Source organism: Nycticebus coucang, chromosome 2 (genome assembly GCF_027406575.1).
Source record: "Nycticebus coucang isolate mNycCou1 chromosome 2, mNycCou1.pri, whole genome shotgun sequence".
NCBI lineage: Eukaryota > Metazoa > Chordata > Mammalia > Primates > Lorisidae > Nycticebus > Nycticebus coucang.
In genome coordinates, this window is record NC_069781.1 from 70,108,074 (window position 1) to 70,130,123 (window position 22,050).

The 22,050-nt window shown below is 37.5% G+C and overlaps 1 protein-coding gene across 29 annotated transcripts in view; it reads left to right on the top strand.

Annotated features, from left to right (window-relative positions):
- Positions 1-22,050, top strand: part of PTPRD (protein tyrosine phosphatase receptor type D) — a 2,247,062-nt gene that overhangs the window by 2,024,332 nt on the left and 200,680 nt on the right. For 28 of the 29 annotated variants that reach the window (XM_053572732.1, XM_053572736.1, XM_053572892.1 and 25 more), the window contains one exon: positions 20,139-20,327. In XM_053572732.1, the coding sequence (XP_053428707.1) occupies positions 20,139-20,327 (189 nt within the window). Of the gene's footprint in view, positions 1-20,138; positions 20,328-21,576; positions 21,586-22,050 lie in introns of all 29 variants that reach the window. The other variant, XM_053572883.1, reaches the window with a different exon arrangement.

Below are 22,050 nucleotides of genomic sequence, written 5' to 3' on the forward strand. Positions count from 1 at the left end.
TCCATACTGCCTACCAAATGAACCCCACATTCCTTCCCTGTTCTCACAGTTGGGCCCCCCTGCCGTCCTCCCATCAGGCTTCAACAAATGTTGTCACACTGTCCCCAAAGGAAAAACGTCCTTCAGACTCTGTCCCCAAAGGAAATTGTCCAGGCAATGGCCATGTGTCACCCTGAATACATCTCTTATTTCTTTTATTTATTTTATGTTATTTTTATTTTTTTGACATTGGATCATACTTTAACCAGTGCCTGAAGGCCCTTTATTATACTTCTTTTTGGCAAAATTATTCTCATGCTCTTAGGCCTACCTTCCTGGATCTCCAGCAAAATTCATTGCTCACCCCTTGGTTCTGCATTAGCAATTGATTAGTTCATACATTTCTTTGTGTTCACACATGTATTTTTATCAGGATGTTGTTGTAAGACTTCTGAAGGACTATTCTTGGAACCATCAAGGGCTAACCTATGTTTTATAGAATCTGAGAATCTGAGAGGGAGTCAATAAATCTGAGAATCTGAGAGAGATTCAACAAATGTTTGTGAAATTGAACAAATAGTACCACTTCTAAATATTTATTAAATGTTAATATAACTTTCTGAAGTAATGTAAAATGTGCTTTACATCAACCATACATATAATTATATATGTTTATATATGGATATATATGTATATATGTACACACATACACATATATACACAAAAGTTGCCAAAAAATGCATATATATATTTGTGCAATTACAAGAGGTTCTTAAAATGGTTACCACCATCATCCAGGCACTTCTGATTATGGCAAACTACTGCTGAGCGATTCTGACCAAAGTGTCCACTTGTATCATTACATATACCATTTCAATGTCTTCCCTAAGTACCACCAGGGTAGCCGGTTCTCTACAATACACCACGTTCTTTAAGGCCTCCCCATAGATGGAAGTCAAAGCCTGTTAAGTCAGGAGACAGTGGGGAAACTCAGCCACACCCACACCGCTTTGCTCTGTCCATTGTCCTGGCAAATTCTCATCAAGGTAAGCCTTTATGTCTTGGTGGAAGTGCAGTAAGGTGCCATCAGGTGGGAAAGAATATGAATTATTCCCAGAAATTATATGAATTGCAGGTGAAATAGATGTGTATAACATGTCTAGGGACATTTGATCAGTAATAGTACCTTCAAAAATGAATAGTCCAATAGGTCCCTTAATGACAGTCCACACCAGATCATTAAGTTGACTTATTTTCCAAGCGAATGTGTTCCATTTTGGGCATGTGGGAGACTCTGTTGCATATTCACACCTCCCTTGTTCTCATACTTTCCAAGGTTCTCGAACTTCAAATACCACTTCAAAATGGTCTTGTGCTCCTCAAAACCAACAGCCATGCTTTGGTCAGTTTCTTTGACTGTTCTGCCTGTGGCATGGTGACACTAGCATTCATTTGATTAATCCATCTTTTGAGCAAATTTCATACCACACGTTGCGACTGTAATTCAATTCAGCTTCAAAAAGTAATATGTAAATGACATCACTTAAAATATATACACTTAAAGTATATATGCACATATATATTTAAGAGAGAGAGTGTGTGTATGTGTGTGTACATATATATCTTTAGGGAAGTCATCATACAATTTTATTATGGACTGATATTTGAATTACAGTGATTTTCTTGAAATATAAACAAATCTCTTCTCTAATCACTCTTTCCTTTTATTCTTCCTTCTCTTTCTTCTTTTATTCCTTGCTTTAAGTTAGTGTTTGCCAAGTCAAGTTTCTTATATCTTATTGTCTCATAAGCTTACTTGAATGAGCTTATTATTTTGGTTGGTTGTAAGAGCAGATTACTCTAACACTTCTCAGACCATTATGGGAAATATGGATCAATTCATTTGGACATCAACTAACAGTTTGAAAATCATCCCTGATTTTCATTTTATATTTATATTTTTGTTTATTCATGTATTTATTTATATGTCTTTTGAGATAGAATCTCATTTTGTTGCTCTTGATAGAGGGCCATGCATGGCACCATAGTTCACAGAAACCTTAAACTCTTGGGCTCAAGCAGTTCTTTTGCCTTAGCTTCCCACATGGATGGGACTATAAGTACCGACCACAACACCAAGCTGTTTTTAGAGATGGGGTCTCACTCTTGTTCAGGCTTGTCTGGAACTCCTGAGCGCAGGCAGTCCACCCACCTAGGCCTCTCAGAGTACTAGGATTACAGGTGTGATTGGACCTACAGTATTTATGTGTATGTCTAACAGAACTTTTCTTCAAAGAGAATGACAGTTTATAGAGGAATTTTAATGGCATGATGGTGAAACAGGAAAATACTGTAGTAAGGTAAGTTGTTGTTAGGAGTGAGGTTGGAAATGAGAAAGAAGAAACCTGTAACACAAATGTTCCAGGTCCATAAAGTAAAAACAAATCAGTTCTTAAGAAAAACCATAACTATTCCTGAGACTGAAACCAAAGGAAAAAATTCCTCCCACGCTTCTTTGGAATAGGGACATTTTTATGTAGTAAAGAATATTCTTTGCATCACATGTATGTTTAACTCTGCAACATCATACTGGAGGGCCTTTAGAGTGACCTGTCAAATATACAATTTTGTTAAATGTATTCTCCAGGCTCTCCAGGTGAAATGTATTCACCCGTAGCACAATGGTTATGGTGTCAGCCACATACACCAAAGCTGGCGGGTTCAAACCCAGCCCGGGCCAGCTAAACAACAAGGACAACTGCAACAACAACAACAAAAAAATAGCTGGGATTTGTGCCGGGTGCCTGTATTCCCAGCTACTCAGAAGGCTGAGGCAAGAGAATCACTTAAGCTCAAGAGTTTGAGATTGCTGTGAGCTGTGATGCCAAAGCACTCTACCGAGAGCAGTATAGTGAGACTCTGTCTCAAAAAAAAAAAAAAAAAATGTATTCTCCAGCAGAAGAGAAGAAACAGTTCTGGTGTTAAGCTTTTGCATTCTTTTGATAACCAAAGTACCATTTTTGTATGGTGAAGGAATAGATGGAATTACAATATTTCAACTAATTCTCCGTATTTATTTTTTTCTCCAGCTAAGTTGTTTCAGCCATCAGTTTTGAGATAGAGATCCCTGATAAGTACGATTTAAAGCAACTCTATGTGGAGGTTAAGTGAAGAATTTGAGATTTTATTGCTGATCTGTGTTAAGGCCAAGTATGTGCTTCTTGTGAAAACTAAATGGTTAGTACTATTATGTGCTTGGATAGTCCAGAAGCCTTCTAAATTAAGGTGAACGAAGTGAACACCCATAGTTTTAGCTATAGTTTGTATAAAATATGTGGGATTTGTTCTTAAACAGAATTAATGGTTTATTAAGGAACTGCCTATCCACACCATAAAACATGGATATAATGATATGAACCTGAAAAACTGTTAAGAAATCATAAGCAAGTGTCTATCTCATTTATTCAACTTAAAATAAAAAGGCCTCTGTAAAACACCATTTGAACATTTAACAGTCATCAGTCAGTAGCAATATATGTACCTTAGTAACCAGAAGAAATAATGTCCAAATTGACTAAGTCACTAAAAAACAGTTAATACTTAGGAATGTTTGCCAAAAAGCATGACTTTGACTTTAGAACAGTTGGTCTCCATAATCCTTGCCTTCTGAAAAATCATTGTGATAAAAATCTATGATAGTTGACTTTATAGTATCATATATTTTATCAGAATGACACAGCTTTCCTCAGAACTATCTCATGGCCTACAATCCGTTGATAATTTTGGTAAGAAATTTTCCGCGTAATATTTGCCTTTTGAAGAGTAATCTAGAAGGAAATAGCTCTTCTCATGAACTTAGTAGGGTTCCTGGAGTCTGGGTATCCCCAGTTAACTCCGTCGTGAGTTATATTTAAAATAGCTAAAATTTAAACGGTAAGAAACGCATCACCATGTGTCTGAACAAGCAGTAGTCTCCTGACAAGGACAGAATATGAGTATTAAAACAAATAACATCCACACTGCCAAGAAATGAATTCAGGAATGAAGAAAGAACTTAGGTCTGGGGAAGGAAAGACAGGTGGGAGTGGAGTGGTGTCGTCTTCTGTCACTCACTTGCTGCATCTTCCCCTTTGCAAATGAAGAGAGAAACAATTAAGAACTAGGATTGTATGTTCTGGAATGTTCTTAAATCTAGGAAAGGCAACATCCCAGGGAGGCTTTTTTTTGGTTTGTTTGTTTGTTTTGCTTTGTTTTTAAGAAGCCTACTCATCATGTTTTAGGAGAGTAGATTAAGCTTTGAGAGAGGGCTTGCATATAAGTGCCTCCTGAAAATTAAAATAAGACTGGTTTCGTTGTACGATGCAGCTGTTATTGTCACAGGAGCAGCCCTGTCAGCATTCCAACAAGGATGTATATATGACGCACCCAATAGATTCTCAGTGAATGGAAGTCTGCCATTCAGGCCCCGCTCACTAGCACTATGGTGTGTTACGATACGCATTAGGGGGGAAAAAACTAAATTGAAAATGTCTTTTTCTCACTGGGTAAACATTTTTTGATCATATTTTCTGTTCTTCTGAGTTAATTCCTGCAAAACCAATAAAATATGCCCACGTAAGTATAATCTGCCCACGAAACTTGTCATGTATAATTTACAGAACTGGATCACATAGTTATTTTGTCTTTATAATAAGGAGCAGTTTAACAGCATAGGTTATACTGGGCCTCCGTGGCCGGAATACGCATTCCTCCTTCCTGTGGTGAACGTACACACGTTATTTACTCAGCAGTCTCAGCCATCATCGCTGAGCAATTGAAGGAGCATTAATCTTGTAGTCAACATAAAAATCATCTTTTCATGCTGTGGGGAGGAGCAGTGGGCTTCCTATGTCAGTGATTTCAAGGCTGGGGTAACTTTTTTGCTTATTAAGTTGCTGTCACTTTGTTAAGAATGAGAGGTTGTATGTTTCCTAAATTTATAACAGTATTTCAGTCTGTTACAATTAAATGAAAATGAGCAACTCTGGCTTGTTTTCCGTATGAAAGGAAAGGGTTTGTTACATCACTTCTGAGTACCTTATCATTGGAAACTTGCATCTGTTTAACTGGCAGGTCATATATCTAAATGTGACAGCTGCAAGTTATATATAAGGAGATTCCCAATGCTGCCTCTTCATAGGAGTACAACTCAAGTTACTCAGCTTTTTCTACAAGAGGCCATTGACTATCATTCTCTAATATTTCATGAGTTTTTTCTCTGCCTAGAGAGGCATTACCTTGCATGCTGAACCGTCTTCAGATTGCAAGAATTGAACTGTTTTTGGAGAAAATTGGTGCAAACCCATGAGTATCTCCCGCCCATTCTGGACCAGCACCCAGGGAACCCCTGGCACCTCCATAGTGAGGCTGCTGACTCACATGTGCAGGCAGAAACACGTTTCTTGCCTTCACCTTGAAGCGAAGCACAGATGGGACAAATGGCTTAATTAACCAGCTCCTTCTGCAACTCCTGAAGGTAAAGCTGAGCTAGAATTCACTCAGCAGATAATGCCTTGGGCTCGGCGCTGTCCTCTACCCTGGGGCAGCCACCCTCGTATGAGTCCAGTCTCCATGGAGTGCACTGTCTGATTTAGAAGTGACTTGAATGGATGATACCACATCCCAGGAAAGACATGACTGAAAATACATCAGTCATGATGTAAGCAAACTATCATATAGTTTTAGAAAACCATATAAATTTTCGTCATGCCTTATCTTCAAAGCACCAGGCCTTGTAACATTGACCTTCAGTGAGTGGGGCGCCGGCCCCATGTACCGAGGGTGGCGGGTTCAGGCCCAGCCCCAGCCAAACTGCAACAAAAGAATAGCCAGGCGTTGTGGTGGGCGCCTGTAGTCCTGGCTGCTAGGGGGGGCTGAGGCAAGAGAATCGCGGAGGCCCAGGAGTTGGAGGTTGCTGTGAGCCGTGTGACGACACTCTACCCGAGGGCGGTACAGTGAGACTCTGTCTCTGCAAAAAAAAAAAAAAACATTGACCTTCAAATCATTTCAGCTCTTTTCACTTTGCTTCGCTTTCACCACTTCCCTGGTGCAAATTTATCTCACCATTGGGCTATCTCAGTAGCATCCTAAATGGCCTCCCTACTTTTCTACCCCTTCTCTAATGCATTTTTCACACTGCAGTTAAAAAGGTTTTTCAAAATGTCAATTTGATGACAGCACACACCCTCCCAACACACAGGCCGGTGGGTGCTGAAGTCCCCACACATTTGTAGCCACCTGTAAAACTTTTCTTTTGCTTCTGTTTGCTTTTAGGGAAAAGACCACACTCCTTTATGTGCACCCTCAGGTTTCGCCTGGAAACCATGTTTCTAATTTGCTGGGTTTAATCTACTATTGAAGAAGAAAATCAAGCTTCTAAAATAGATGTGGAGACTTGTTATCTCTTCTCCCTGGTAGCAAAGGATATGGGATTTCATTCATGTAATTTCTGGTGGTGGTATATGCTAATTTTTGATAGATTTTCCTTCTGCAGGTTATTTTCCGGAGGTCTGATGTCCTGTTGAATAGCATCTTACTATTTTTGATATGTTAAAACTTAATGAATTAATTTCTACCAGTGTTTGCTGTTAAAAATGATATGATTTTGATTGGTAAGTTTATGGAAAAACGAGAGAGAATTCAAACATTGTAAAAATAAATCACAGTTATAAGCTTCTTTGGGAAGCTTCATAAACCCACAGTCTATGATTTCAAAGCTTTTGAAGAAAGCTTACCCTGACTGACATAAACTAGTTCTATTTGGTTGTTTTTTTGGTATTAGATTGAGGCTGAATTTTCTCACATAGCTGGAAAATAGTTTGTATTTATGGGAAAATTTCTCTCATAGAGACATAGTATATTCCGAGACACATAAGTTATCTTTAAATGTTTATATACATAGTTTTCATTCTTTACTGTGAAACATTTTTACATATAATTTTGATGTTTTAAGGCCTGATCTTTTTATTTTCCAAGATGTCTCCCAAAGAAAACTGCCGTTATCTCTGTTTTCAGAATCTACCTTCTCCTTTCAAATAAAACACCTTCCACAGTTTGCCTTTCAAACTATAAAATCTGTTACTGGATGGGATAAAATGGTGGAATATTCTCTTCAGAAGAATTGTTTAGATGTATTAGTTCCTTTATTTTTTTCCTCTTGCTCCCACTCCCTTACTTCGTTAAAGAACATGGGACCACAAGCACTTTTCTTTAATGTGCTCTAGTTCCAGGAGGACAACTGTGAAGAGCTAAAGGGGAAGTGCACTTTTTCTAAAAAAAATTTGAAAATTTGGTTTGAAAAAAATAGCATTTGAATTTCTGAAGCTTTTCTGGATTTTAAATCAAGTTGATGATATTTTAGTGGGAAGTTTCTCAAAATATATATCTTCTATCTTAAACTTGCTCAGACACATGGAAAGAAGATCAATAAGGAATCTATCTCTCCTTTTAATTTCTCTAAATAGAAACCATAAACATATAATTATTTTATTAAAATACTGATTTCTCTACATTGTTTTGTGATGTTAAATCAAGCCTTGGACCTTGTGTTATTACTCAAATTGTTATTCATTGTTTAGGTGATAATTAAATACTTGTAAGTCTTAATTTTATAGGAATGTACATATTTTCAGATGTATCTTTTTTCTGGTATTGTAATTATTTGTGTAAAATAAGATAACAGTTGAAACATTATTTACATAATCATGGTGTTCAAGAGGACTTCAAAGGAAGTGTGTATTTGGAAATATTTTTCAGGATTGAGCCAAAATTGCCTGAGTACATTGAGTCTATCTAGCTAGAAACTTTGGGAACATGTAAATCAACTTACTTGTACATGACTTAAAATTTTGAAACAATCCCACTCTTGTAGAAAACTGCAAACTATAGTACAAAGAACTTATTTTTGCTGAACTATGTGAGAGTTAATTGCTAACTTCCCCAATCCTTGTGTTTATACAAACAAGGACATTCTTCTCCACAACTGTAATGCAGGTCAGGACATTAACATCCTTGCAAAACAACCCTCTTTTCTCCATGTCCCTGTGGTATATGTACACCATGGAATATTATGCAGCCTTAAAGAAAGATGGAGACTTTACCTCATTCATGTTTACACGGATGGAGCTGGAACATATTCTTCTTAGTAAAGTATCTCAAGAATGGAAGAAAAAGTATCCAATGTACTCATCCCTACTATGAAACTAATTTTTGGCTTTCACATGAAAGCTATAACCCAGTTATAACCTAAGAATGGGGGAAGGGGGAGAGGGAGGGGAGGGAGGGGTGAGGATGGGCAGAGGGAGGGGGATTGGTGGGATTACACCTGCGGTGCATCTTACAAGGGTACATGTGAAACTTAGTAAATGTAGAATATAAATGTCTTAATACAATAACTAAGAAAATGCCAGGAAGGCTATGTTAACCAGTGTGATGAAAATGTGTCAAACTGTTTACAAAACCAGTGTATGTGCCCCATGGTCGCATTAATGTACACAGCTATGATTTAATATTAATTAAAAAAAAGCCTCTTTCTCAGACCTCCTTCACCATAGACCACATTTCCCCAGTTGTTCCCATTTGAGATCACCAGTTCTTCCAGTTAGGTTTCTCTAATTCTCCTCAAAGGCGCCACTCCAAGTAAACATTTTGTACTTCATCGCTAAACTGGAAGCGTTCCTCAGGCTTTCTTCAACATTTTGGCACTTCATAATTCTGAAGATAATGAGCCTGTTATTTATTTCATAAAATGTTCTCATTTGAAGTTTTGCTCCTGGACTTAGGTTATGAATCTTTCACATTAATACATGGAAGTGATGTTGTGTTTTTCTCATCACATGTTTTTTGATTTATCCCATTGCTGATGTTGTTAGCTCTGAAGTCCTGGATCAGTGTTGCTTCTGTGAGCCTTCTCCATCACAAAGTTACTCAGTTTTGTATTTAATAAATTTAAGTGGGGAGTTACTTTGAGACTATCTAAGTACATGATTTCTCTAGAAACTTTTTGATTTATTCTTTTATTTACTCTTGTCATTTTTTTTATTCCATATGTCACAATTTATTAGTGTTCTCTAATTCGATTTATTAAATCATAACTGTGTACAATTATGGGTTACAATGTGCTGATTTGATATACAATGTGGAATGCTTAAATCAGACTGATTAACATAACCATCATCTCACTTATTTCTTGTGGTAAGACATTTCTACTATACTCTCTGTAGTTTTGAAATGTACCATTGTATTATGCACAATGGGGAGGTACCAGCAAATACCCACCCTCCCCCTCTCCTCCCCCCCAACCCTCCTCTTCCCTCCTTCTTTCTGGACTATAGTTGTGTTTTATCATTCCTATGGATGTGTAGGTGATGATATATTGATTTCATAATAGTATTTGGCCAACGAGGGCTCCTTTAAGCTGGCTTCTGTGTGCATATGATACGTCCTTATTTTTCCTTGAGTACTGTCTTATACAACAGGCTAATTCTGGACATGCCTTCTACTTTCCTTGTGCCAGTCCTGGATAGAGTCAGTCATTTCTGTAAGGACCTCTATTTCCGTTCTCTAGTATCCACACTTAGATCTGCATACTAGGTGTGGCCATTGCTACTGAGTGTCACAGCTCCTGGCCTCTCTTGGTTCACACAGCTAGGGAAGATGTATCTGGTAAGCTTATGTAAAGGGTGCATTCATTCCTATGCACACTCATTTCCAAATCATTTCTGTATCTATCTATAAAACCACGTGTTCACACCAATATTTCCAATTCCTAATGAACTCCACACAGTTTATTCTGATCTTTTTCTTTATATAACATCTGATGGCTCAGAAAGCTTATTTATGTTCATTTACATTTAGCACAATTCAGTGAAGCAGCCTGGGTGAACACTTTTTGTAGCCTGATTTAGGCTTGCTGGAGTTTCTAACTTTTGCAAAGGTAACAAATAATGGTAGCAGAAGCTAAATCCAATTCTCTTTCATGTTTACTATTTTTGTCTTTATGTCTTTCTTTCTAAATAAGAATCAAATTCTTGAACTTTAGTTCCATCTTCTAGAGATAATAAAAGCTGGGTACAGTGGTACAATTATACCTGTAATCCAGTGATTTTGGAGCTTCAGACAGAGGGTCACTTGAATCCAAGAGTTTGAGGGTGCAGTGAGCTATGATTCTGTCACTTCAGTCCAGCCTGGAAGTCAGAGTAAGATCCTCTCACAATGAATCAAAAACAAAAATAATAAATTTCATAGTTCGGTAAATAATACATTACTATAAGGTATATTATTATTATTATTTTGAGACAGAGTCTAACTCTGTCACGCTGCATGGAATGCCATGGCATTATAGCTCACAGCAACCTCAAACTCTTGGGCTCAAGAGTTCTTCTTTCCTCATCCTCCCAAGTAGCAAGGACTACGAGTGACCCCCACAACTGCCTAGCACTTTTTTTTTTGGTAGAGTCAGAGTCTTGCTCTTGTCTCAGGCTGGTCTTGAACTCCTGAGCTCAAGCAATCCATCCTCCTCGGCCTCCCTGTGTGATAAGATTACCAGTGTGAGTCACTGTACCCAGGTGGTCAGTTATTTTAATATTTGATGTAAGGCAAACATTTGCATGGATGTACAGGATGTCATGACATCTGCTTATTAGTAACTATAAGTTAATAAAAAAGCAAAGAGATTTTTGAAAGTGATAGTTATTCTATTTTATTTTAATGAGATTTGTATACCTAAGAAAGGAATAAAAGCATTACCCTGTTTCATAATTATTTATTTAAATATTCAAGTATTAATAGTGTTACTAACTAGGAGAGGGTACTTCGTTTTGTTCTTCAGTGAATTTTTTTTTTAATTTCAGATTAATAATCGAGTACAAACAATTAGGTTGCATGGTTTGTGTTGGTTAGTTAGAAGTTCAAGTTGTAGTTGAACCCTTCACCCAGGAGGTGTACCATATACCTTGCACCCATTAGGTGAAAGCTTACCAAACCCTCTTCCCTTCCCCTCCTTTTCCCCCAACCCCCAACTTGAATACACTTGTGTCTTCTTTTTTTCTTGGATGGGAATATAGTGTCTTCTTTTTTTCTTGAATGGGCATGTAGTAGCTCATCTAATAGTTTCATGTTAGTATTGAGTACATTGGATGCTTGTTTTTCCACTCTTGTGATTTTAAAACAATTTTAAATCCTAAAAAGGCTGATCATTTGGTCTAATAATCATAATGCCATATACAAATAACAATATGGGTCAACTGACTCAATGCAACGTGAAATTGTCTCTGCAACATTCAGACAAATGATAATGTAATCTGACTGGGTTTTGTGTTCTGCTGTGTAGACATTACTTTGCAATTTGTAGGATAATTGCATACATTGCTTCCAAACAAGTTGGTTTTATTCTCTGCTGAGAGGGCCTTGCATACTCCTCAACATGTGAAGAATATTTCATAAAATGTAGCTTTGCTCTGGAATGCTCTGTGGGTAACTGGTTGATATGCTGAATATTTAGTAGCTGCTAATGAGACTCTTATCAGCTTATCAATGTCCAATTTTCTATTCTTGCATGGCATAATTCTCAGAGAAATCTTTGGAGACGTTTATATCTAGTAACTGCCCTTAAGAGATACCTAAATCTACTCTGAAATCAAAGCTCCTCTGATTGATTTATAGCCATATTAAGACAAGCGTTCCATCTGTACATAATAACTTGCAAAGAGAGCCTCAGAATAAAAATCCATTGTATCTTGTTCATAATTACTTTTTTGAGGGCCAGATCTCATATTTATTAAATATTCCATTTGGAATATCATTTATTAACTGGCATTTTTTCCTCTGCTTTAAATAGTTTCTGACTTCACAGCAGCATTTGGCTTATAATTAGAAAGTACTTTATTTATATGAATTTTTTCAGTTTCATTCATATGCATATCATTTTGATAATGGCCCAGGAGCCTAACTTTGCTATAAAACGTCAATTTAGTTTTTATTTCTTTGCTCTTTATTTTTCTGTTTTCAGTCTCTTATTCAATTCACTTGCAGGAAGATTGATTTTGAATAATATGGTCATGATGTCAAAACAGTACAAATTATACCCTGCTGCCATCTGGAATTGTGAAAATACAAGCTTTATTTACACTGTTTTCTTTAAGAAAAGATTGTTTTTTACTCCTATTCAGAGAATGTATTCTGAAAAGAAATTGGTGGTTTTCATCTGTAGCCTGCCACCATAGTTCATACTGAAAGATAATGTCTTAAATTCATTGCTGTTCAACAAATTAGCAAATGTGCCAGCTGGTAACCCTGTGCCTTGAAGTCTCTGAGACTCTTATCTGTCTCCCCATCCAGGTATAGTTTAGGGTAGTCATTATTAGCCCCATATAAGGGAAGAGGGACCTGTATTGCCCAACGTTATAGAGTAGATGTGTTATATCTACTAAAGTCTGATTTTCTGGTCTGTGTACCAAGTTTTGTTATCTGCTCATGGCGAAGTCCTGCCATTCATAACCCTCCCTAGACAATTAAACAGAAATTATAGAAGTTCCTGTGGGGAAATTTGTACAGAGATACTGTTTGATTTACATCATTTTGCCCACATAGTTGGTTTCTGAGCATAAAGAAACTTCTGGAAGAAAAAAAAAATAGTCTTCTCTGACTTCTTGGCTTCATCATTTTAAAAATTACTTTAAGGATATGGGCATAGGGCTGAGTTTGAGCTCTCCAGGGTAATTACTCAATATATATCAGGCTTTTCACATTTTTCCATTTCTAATCTACCTTTTTTATTGGCTAGCAAACATGGCAAAATTTTGACTCTACATTGAGCCAATGCTAAATGAATGAGAAGTCAAATGATATATCAAAATGTGGATTTTTTAAATGTACATCTATTTAATATTATTATTACATCCCATGGAATTTTAGTGTTTAGTCCTTTCTGCTTACAAATAAGAAAATGACCAAGTAGTCAAAAAAGAACATTGTGCCTTTCATCGTAAGTTGACTCTGATCAGGAGTTTCCTTGTACACAATGAATATTTATTTGAGAGTAGCAATTGCCATAGAGAAAGCATGATACACAGATACATCAAATCTAGAGCTGAAAGGCATTCTTGAATTTTTACTATATGTATGACCTGGAACAAGTAATTTAATTTTACTGAGTCTTTGTTTTATGTCTAGAGAAAACGATAGTGATACTACATTTGCGTACTTCAAAAAACTCTAATAAGGCTCAAATACATGTATGTTAGAGATACAGGACATCTTAGCACTTTGTAGGGTACAGGTGTGACATTAGGTTAATACGATGTTGTTATTAAATTCCATTCCATTGTGGGTGTGAATCTGTGGACAGATTTCCCCGTTTCAGGAGGTCAACGATTGATGGAGTTATTATACCTAGCCTGTGGGGAACTTTGTACAAAGGTACTTTTTGCTTTATATCATTTTGCCTACATAGTTGATTTCTGAGTGCGAAGAAACTTCTGGAAGAAAAAACAATAGTCTCTCTGACTTCTTGGCTCTATCATTTTAATAATTACTTTCTTTAAGGAAGCCATATAGACTTCTTAAAGTGACCTGCTCCCCAAGATTATGGATACTTAATTACCCTTCCCAAATAATTAAAAGAAAAACACCTCCCGTGATATAAGGAAAAACAGCTAATTACAGTTATTCACACGACCATTTTGACATCCCAGATACTTAGAGCTATTTGCAAGATTCATTTTGGGAAACAAATGATCAGACAACACAAAATTCCTTTGTTTCTACTTTTTATTAATCAGAGAGCCTAAAATCTTGTTAAAAGGAAGAAATGATGTCATTTGTGAGAGTTGAAGCAGTTACTTGGCACAGATACTACATTTTAAATTGACTTGCATGTTTATATAATTCCTGTTTTTATGATTTATATGGAATATTTTCTTAATTGAAGTTTATTGCTGCAATTCTTATTATATCAAGCCTTAGAATTATATGTTTCTCTTCTGTTTACCTCTATTGCTAGAGCTTCGGATAGAGTAAGTACATATATGCTGTTATTTAACTAGAGGCCAGGCTCTAGTGCCAGGCACTGGTAGGCACATTTAATGCATTAGCTCATTCAATCCTCCTGTAGATGAGCTGGGTACTATTACTGTTGCCAAAGAATCCAATTATCCTGCAGATACAATTAAATCACAACAATATAGAGATTCTCTAGATTACTTCATACCCTGTGCCTGGCCCACTCTGACACAAAGACGGCCTTCAATAAATATTTGTAGAATGAATAATGCCATCTATTGACAATCTAGTAGAGATTTAGAACTAATGGTTCAAATTCTCTTTTTCTTACACATATAATGCAAGTTACATAAATATTTTATTTCCTAAATATTTTATTTGACCACCTTAAGATCAACATATATTTAAAAGCATGAGAGAATCTGTACTTTCTTATAAGGTATAAAATCCCACTGATTTTGTGCTGCATAGAATAATAAAATATTTCTCTAACAGGTGTGGAAGCCTTTCTGCTGTGTGTATCTATGTGTGATCTAGGATTTTTATTTAAGAAAATTATTCTACATGTGATCTATCTAACATTTTTCTTATTTTTCTTATGTTATTGAAAACCTTCTTCACTCTCTCCTTACACCCTTCAAAGGGAAAAAATATATATTACTTCTGCTTTCTGTAAGATTATTTCACAGATGCCTAAAGCTTTAAGATATCTTGTCACCTAGAAATCTTTACTCCTCTCTGTGAAATAAAACCCACAGTATTTGCTTCAATATAAAACTGAGTGGTTCACTTTTGGGGGATTTTAGATGAATTCCATTATTCTATAAATAGGATAATAGTAGAATAGAGATACAGGATCAATTGTGTTCTATTTAATTTCATTTGTTCACACGTGAGGTTTTGTTATGTGGTTACAGTTTTGACTTTCTGAAAATGACAAGCAATAGATGAGGGGAGGTCCCCTATACAATGAAGAATGCAGAAACGAAAGTTCCTGCTGCCTTGTGCAGCAACTGTGATAAATTGAAGGAGCCAAGCACACATCGTCCATCTCCATTAAATGAAAATCCTTTGCTAACTAAATAAAACTAACAGTTGTGAAATGAAGTCTTTCACAACCATTTTTTTAAATCTCTAACACACCTTATGACACTGTAAAAAAAAAAAAATAGGTATAAGATAGATTTCCCTCTCGACAGACTGATACTCAAATTGAGGAGGCCAAATGTATTGCCACAGAACAACTGTGGGTGGCTGATGGGTTAAATGAGTGGCACTGAGTCAGCCCAGTAGGAATTCAGAGATGCCTGCGAGGGCACGCTCCAGTGGTTGTCAACGCCTCATAAACATGTATAATTACAAGTATTTATGGAACACTAGGAAGGTTACAAAGGAAATAACAGCAGAGCTCCTGCTTCCCTGTGAGCTTCTAAGAGTTACACTTATAAATTGACTATAACAAGGGATTATTGGTAACACTAGTTGAAGGCTTTTAATGAGGAGCCACTTGGAGCTGTCTGGTACTCAGAAAAGTGACTCCAAGGGATGAATTCTCCAAGGAAAAAAGGTGCTGTCTCTTCCGCCCGATTCCAATGTCGCGTGATTGTCCCACCATTCTTGCCTCTTTCTTGTCAGTGATACCTCAGTGTTCAGTACACTTGCCAAATCTTTGAATAATGCATTTTGAGAAGCATACCCTTGATGTAATTGACATGCTTTTTATTAATAAAAATATTTGTGGTAAATCCGAAAAATTGGGATTTTTCCAAGGATCATGGCAAAGAGTTTTCTACGGAATGCTTCTTTAAATCCTTTGGGACCAGAGTCAAGGAACTAGTCTGGTTGAACTCATTCAGCAAGAGCCCTGGCTAGATTAGGCAAGAAAAAGTAATTAGGGCCACCTGGGAAGGGGGCTGTGGCCTTAGCAGACAATTCAGAGTTTCATGGCTTCCTTTCAGATCTCAGAGGTTCACCATTTATGGAATTGGAGCAAAGGTAAAAGCATCATTACAATTATTTATGAATTAACAATGATGGCAGTTTAACTGAGCAAATTATTCAAAAGCTATTACTTAATCATTCACAGACATCTAAGGCACGGCTCCCCTCCAAAACAGGGTTACACTGCTTTCCCCATAGACTGAGCCCTTTCAAGTCCTGGGTAGGTCAGGGGTTCTTAACCCGTTCCCCAAGAGTGAGAATTTAATGCAGGAAAACGCTGACGTTCATTTTTCTCTTTCCTTAATGAAACCGAAAGCTTCCTATCAGCATATTTCGTTAAGACACCAAACAGATTCAAAGAATGTGCTATATTTCCAGATCTATTACAGCTGCCATTCCAAACAAAATATGTCTGACTCTACGATTCACTAGGCTCAAGTATGTAGTAATCTGCCCTTTAATGGCCTCTCAAAATGACAGACCAAATGGCTTTGTGAAGGTCAAGTCTGATTTAAATTGTTGATGAATTAGTCGCTAATTCTGCATGATTGAATATTAATATGGAACTGTGATAAGTAAAGCACTGTAAAGCTTAATGAGCACATTACCGAGTAGGACAGAATGTTTTTCTTTTCACCTCATGTAGAAGTTTTTAAGCTACTAACATATCGACAATTTGTTAATGTTGCCAGCTTTTTTTTTTTTCTTTTCTTTTCTGTGAAAGTATATATGGGAAAAGGTATTAAGGGTATGGATTTGATTCCTAAGTTCCTGGTGCCACAGATTTGAGGAGCTGTTAAAACTGATGTTATCCAGTGGCCAGAGCCATTTTATATAAATCACTAATAAATGTAGAGGGTAAGAAAAAAGCAATTAACATCTTCTCAACTACACCCACTGAGATAAGCATTCCAATTAGAAATTTCATTATTTCTACAGTTTGTTTTATGTCGAATACTGAGTTTTATTGCCAAATACCTGACAGTCAAATTGGAAACAAGCTGCAACTGTCAACGTGTTGCAGCTCCGGCTATTTGAATCTGTTACATTGTGATGTTCCTCATGAAAGTTTAATGAAGAAAGTGCATTCAAAGAGGTTCTGTGCAAAGGGGGGATGGACAGAATTTAATTACCCTTATTAGAAATAACAAAGGAGCGCTCTTTACATTCTCTGTCCCATTAGTATGCGAGAAAGATCATCCCTGTTGTGTTACTCCTGTGTCTGGAAAGGGGACTCTGGAGTGCTCTTTATGAGCCAAGAGGGAAAAGAAAGGTCATGCAAATGTATTAGAAGGCCTTCCGGAGGGCACAAGTCAATTTTGTCAGCTACCCCCAAGGTGAGGACTTCATTTCTTATAAATGGTTATTAAATCTAGATTTCTTTGGTGAGAGCCTTTAGTGACTGTCTCAGAAACCGTAAGCCATTGACATTTGCCGCTGATCAACACTCAGTATTGGCTCACAGAGATGCACTCATAGAAGAAAAGTAATGACTAGCAGAGCAATATTTATACATGCAAATGCAACTAAGTAGTTCAACACCAGGGGCAAGATACAGTCCCCTGGAAAATACAGAAGCCACCAAGGAATCCCAAAATGAATTCATACTAACCAAAGCTGGTTGCTTTAAAAATGAAACATAACAACAACAACAAAAATCTAAGAGCTTTTTCAAAAACTTATTTCTGGATGATGAAGGCAAACACTATAGTTGACTTTGGAGCACTTGAGCTAAATTATTTTTATCCTTTGAAGCATTTTGTGTTAGTAGCAGCCAAGTGAGATATTTAATAATATAGTGTGTGTGGTAGAGTAGCTATTGATCATTCTGCTGCCTCCACCCCAAATGACATTAGTGCCACACTGTAGCTGTAAATATGCTGGCAGAACCTTTAAAGACATAAAGAATAGCCTGATGCAATTCAAGTGGAATTCTCTCAGATCCTTGAAAAATCCTCTCAAAATTCCATTTTAAGTGCCGTTCCTGGCCCTTGGCTACCGTATTCCTCTGCTTGGCGGCTGCTGTGTAAGCATTCAGATACCCAGGACGTATGGCGGCTTCCTCAACTGGAGGAAGATGTGGTTCATGGGAGTTAACTGTTTACGTGGATTGTTTTAGACCCTGCCATGATGACCTGGTCTGACGGGAGATAGCTCTGTAGTGAAGCCAGGTGTCACACTTGCCACAACTTCTTTTCTTCTGTCACAGGCTGTTAATACCCTCTGTCCTGCCCAGTGGAAGAGCCAGAGTCTTTGCTTTTCCTTTTTAGTGCCTCAGTTTTCTCCTGAATTAATGAGACCTGTTTGTTGAACTTTCACTTTCTTGAGAACTTGGGAGTCTCCTGACATTCTTTGTACATCCACATTCAAAATCTCTCCAGTCTTTAACTCCAGTCCTCTGATTACCATTCTATCAGAAGTTCTGTGCGGTAGGAAAAACAAAATTATAATCATTAGGATATATTCGTATTCAGGCTTGGGAAATCACTGCAGTTTCTCTTATAATCTGGAAATCTAGGCTAGCGTGACGGCAAGGGATTTGAATACAACTGCTAGGAGTAAGACAATGAATTTAGGTATCTACTGCTAGGGTAGCTCTGAGGAGGAAAATAGTAAATAGATTTGAGAGAATGTGGAAAAGCTTTACAAAGAAGGTGATTAGGGCTGAGTGGCTTCCTAGTGGCGCAGAGTCCTCCACAGACCTGATTTGCTGGAGAATCATGAGAATTTCAGTATGGGCAAAAGAAAAGTTTCTGATGAGTAGAAAAGTGATCCTTAAGAGGCTGAGAAAAATGTGGTGTCTTTTAAAAGAACTATTTTACTAGGCAGGTTCAGGAGATGGATTTTATCCCATAGGCAACAGAGAAAGTGAAGAACACATAGGGTTTGCTGCCATCCCCAAGGAGGCATCAAATGGAACTTCTTTACTAGCAATTGTAACTTAATGTCATTGAGATTCAGTGTCTACTGTGGATTCTGGGATCACACTGGGTTTGTGGGGGGGAGAGGTATCCAGGGAGAAGCCAGATGCCACATTTGAGGATTTCTAATACATTACTCACTAATCTTTCTGCCTTTGAGTCATTCTAGAATTAGGGGCTCATGAAAGTTTATCAGTGGTCATGAAGGAGTGTTGATTAAATTACCACCTGACACAGCCCCCAGCTGAAAGTCAAATGTTTATAATGATCTTCAAACACATGGTCGCATAATAATTTGGGTAATTGTCACCCATCTAACTAAAACTCCTTCAGTGATTGGGTAGAACACACCTTTCTAATCCTGGCCAGAAAAGCTGGCAATGTTAGCTACAAAGGGGCATGATTGGGGGATCAAAGCAGATTTTAATACCTGAGGAGCAGCATCTGGAACAATTAAGTATGGGAGAGGAGAATTGAACTCTAGAGGAGCTGCAGATCCAAAATTTAGGAACTTGAACTTTCTTCCTACTGAAAATGGTGCAGGCCTTTGGGACGGAGGAGAGCACGCCCTCACCCTGAGGAACATATGCTTTGTGTCATGAAGTGGGGGTTGCTTTGCCCTCCTTTCATAAAGCATTCTCAGACAATTTTATGGTAAATTAAACTCCCTGCAAGAGAATTCTTCCAGCTTGAACCTTGCATCTCTGTGAAAAAATAGAGAGGAGAGTGGTAAGAAAAGCATGCCAGCCCTGAATGTAGACCACTCCACCCGGCTCCGGGTCGTTGCCTGTGTGCTCGTGAAGCCAGCCCTGCTGCTGTCCCTTCAGTGGAAGCTTTCCTGACTCAGGGCTCTGCTTCAGACAGTCCCGTCTTTCCAAAATCCCTTTCCTTTGTGCAGCTTGGTCAACTCTACTCATTCCTAAAGGCCCATTTCAAATAGAGGGCTACCTTTGGATCCTCACTGACCTGCCCAGGCACAGACAAGTTTTTTATCTGTGCTTGTAAGAGTCTGCCGTGTTCCCTCCTCACAGCCTGTATCATCCCAGTCTGACTCCACGTTAGTCCAATGGCTCCTGCAGAGACTCTTCACCCTCTGGTGGGGAGCAACATCTTGACTGTATCATGTCTAATGATGCCTGGTTGATGTTAGGGTTTCAACAAATGCTGACTGAGGTAAAGGGAGACATTGACAGGAAAATCCCTTGCACTGGGGGCATCTGACTTGTTAACATAATGTTTGTGCCATCTTTTGTCTTACAGAGGATCAAATTCCCAGGGGCTTCCCTACCATTGACATGGGCCCACAGTTGAAGGTGGTCGAGCGTACGCGCACGGCCACCATGCTTTGTGCAGCCAGTGGTAATCCAGATCCAGAAATCACTTGGTTTAAAGATTTCTTACCCGTGGACACGAGCAACAACAACGGTCGTATTAAGCAGTTACGATCAGGTAGGGTCTTGTTACTGTTTCTACTAACTTCTAGAACTTTCTTTTTTAAAATCCTTCTCTCTTTATTTTTTATTTTTATTTTATTTATTTTTAATTTTTAGGTATTGGTTTTTCTCCCTCTTCTCTTTCTCTGTTACTTACTGTGTTGTCCACGTTCGTGGTGTCATAGCCTGTTTCAGAGTCTGTTTTCCTCTTCCTCTCCGTGTGCATTTTGCAGCTTCTGTTTAATCCACATTGCTCACTGCTGTGACTGTATTTTTGGTAAATTTTTAATTTACTGCTTTTCCGCAGTATTTGATGGATCCATTTTCTCCTCTTTCTTTCTTCTTCCTCTGCTTTCTTTTGCAACAAATTTATTTCAACATTGGACTTCATTCAGAACTTGCAAGGAGTTCCAATGGTTATATCCATTCAAAACAAAATGTTCCTATTATACACTTAAAATGATTCGATTTTATGCAAGTGTGTTTTCTGCAGTCTTTTCTACATTTGAACTCATCAAAATATCAAGGTTTAGTAAGCTTGGACACATCTGCTTTCTTTTCACCAATACATAAAACACAGAAATGTTATGTCATGAGTAACCAGGATGTATTTTTTAAAAAGTCCTTTGCAAAGTACCAATGAAAGGAGGGGATTTTTATTATTAATAATATGATTATGATATCATTGAGAGTGAGCACGTTCTACACCTTAGCCACAGTAGTGTGCGCCCACACTAAAGGTTTTTGAGCCCTCCGGTGCCTGGATCTACAGAAGTCTGCTTTTGGTGTAGACTCCAGCTTTTGCTGTTTTCTCTCTCTCTTTACCCCTGTTCCCCTTCCCCATCCCCATTCCAAGTTTATTCCTTTGCTCTTTTTAGACTAAAAGTAGAGATGATTCTAAATTTCTTGAGTTTTACAGCCTGTCCCTAGGTAATTTCAAGGGGACGTATACTAATAATCTGTTTACATTGGTAGTAATATTGATAATAGAATTCTAAGTTGTTTAACTGCCTGTCTTCCCAGAATTCTCAGCTTTTGACCTGTCCTGTGATGTTAAAGCGTCTTGTTAACTGCCTCTTTTGCTTGTTGTCAGCAGAACTGTGTAGACTAGCATATTGTTATTGTAAATAAAGAATTAATTATTCACCTGTAACATAAGATGATTTAGTGTATAAAGCTTTAAGTCTGAAAAATTTGTACCAAATTATAAGGAATATAATAATATTTTTATGCTGTCTTTCTTCTCTCCGTATTTAAATCTCCAGAATCTATTGGTAAGTGCTTAGTTCTGAAGCGCACTTCACCCCCACTAATTTCCATATTCAGAATATTATGATTATTATTAATAAAATGCATGGCATGCATTTTACTAACTGTCAGTGTAGACACCAGATCTCCACAGTGGCGCGCACACGCACACCTCCACAGAACCGTTATCGTCAGACACTGTGTAGAAAAATAAAATAGTCCACAAGTTTTATCACACAAACGTAGCATAGTACATAAGTAGCCTAAGCTAGCCAATCAACAGTGTTTGTTTCTAATTAGTCTTTAGTATTTCCTATAACAGTATATATATATATATACATACATATTTATATATATACTTAAATAGATTAGCCTAGTAGTTTCCTAAACTGTCTCTAAAAGATATTGTACAGTTCCTTTTTTTTAAAGGGATATGAGGCATATATGATAGAATTCTAACCCGCTATCACCCCAGACCTGAGAACTCAGTT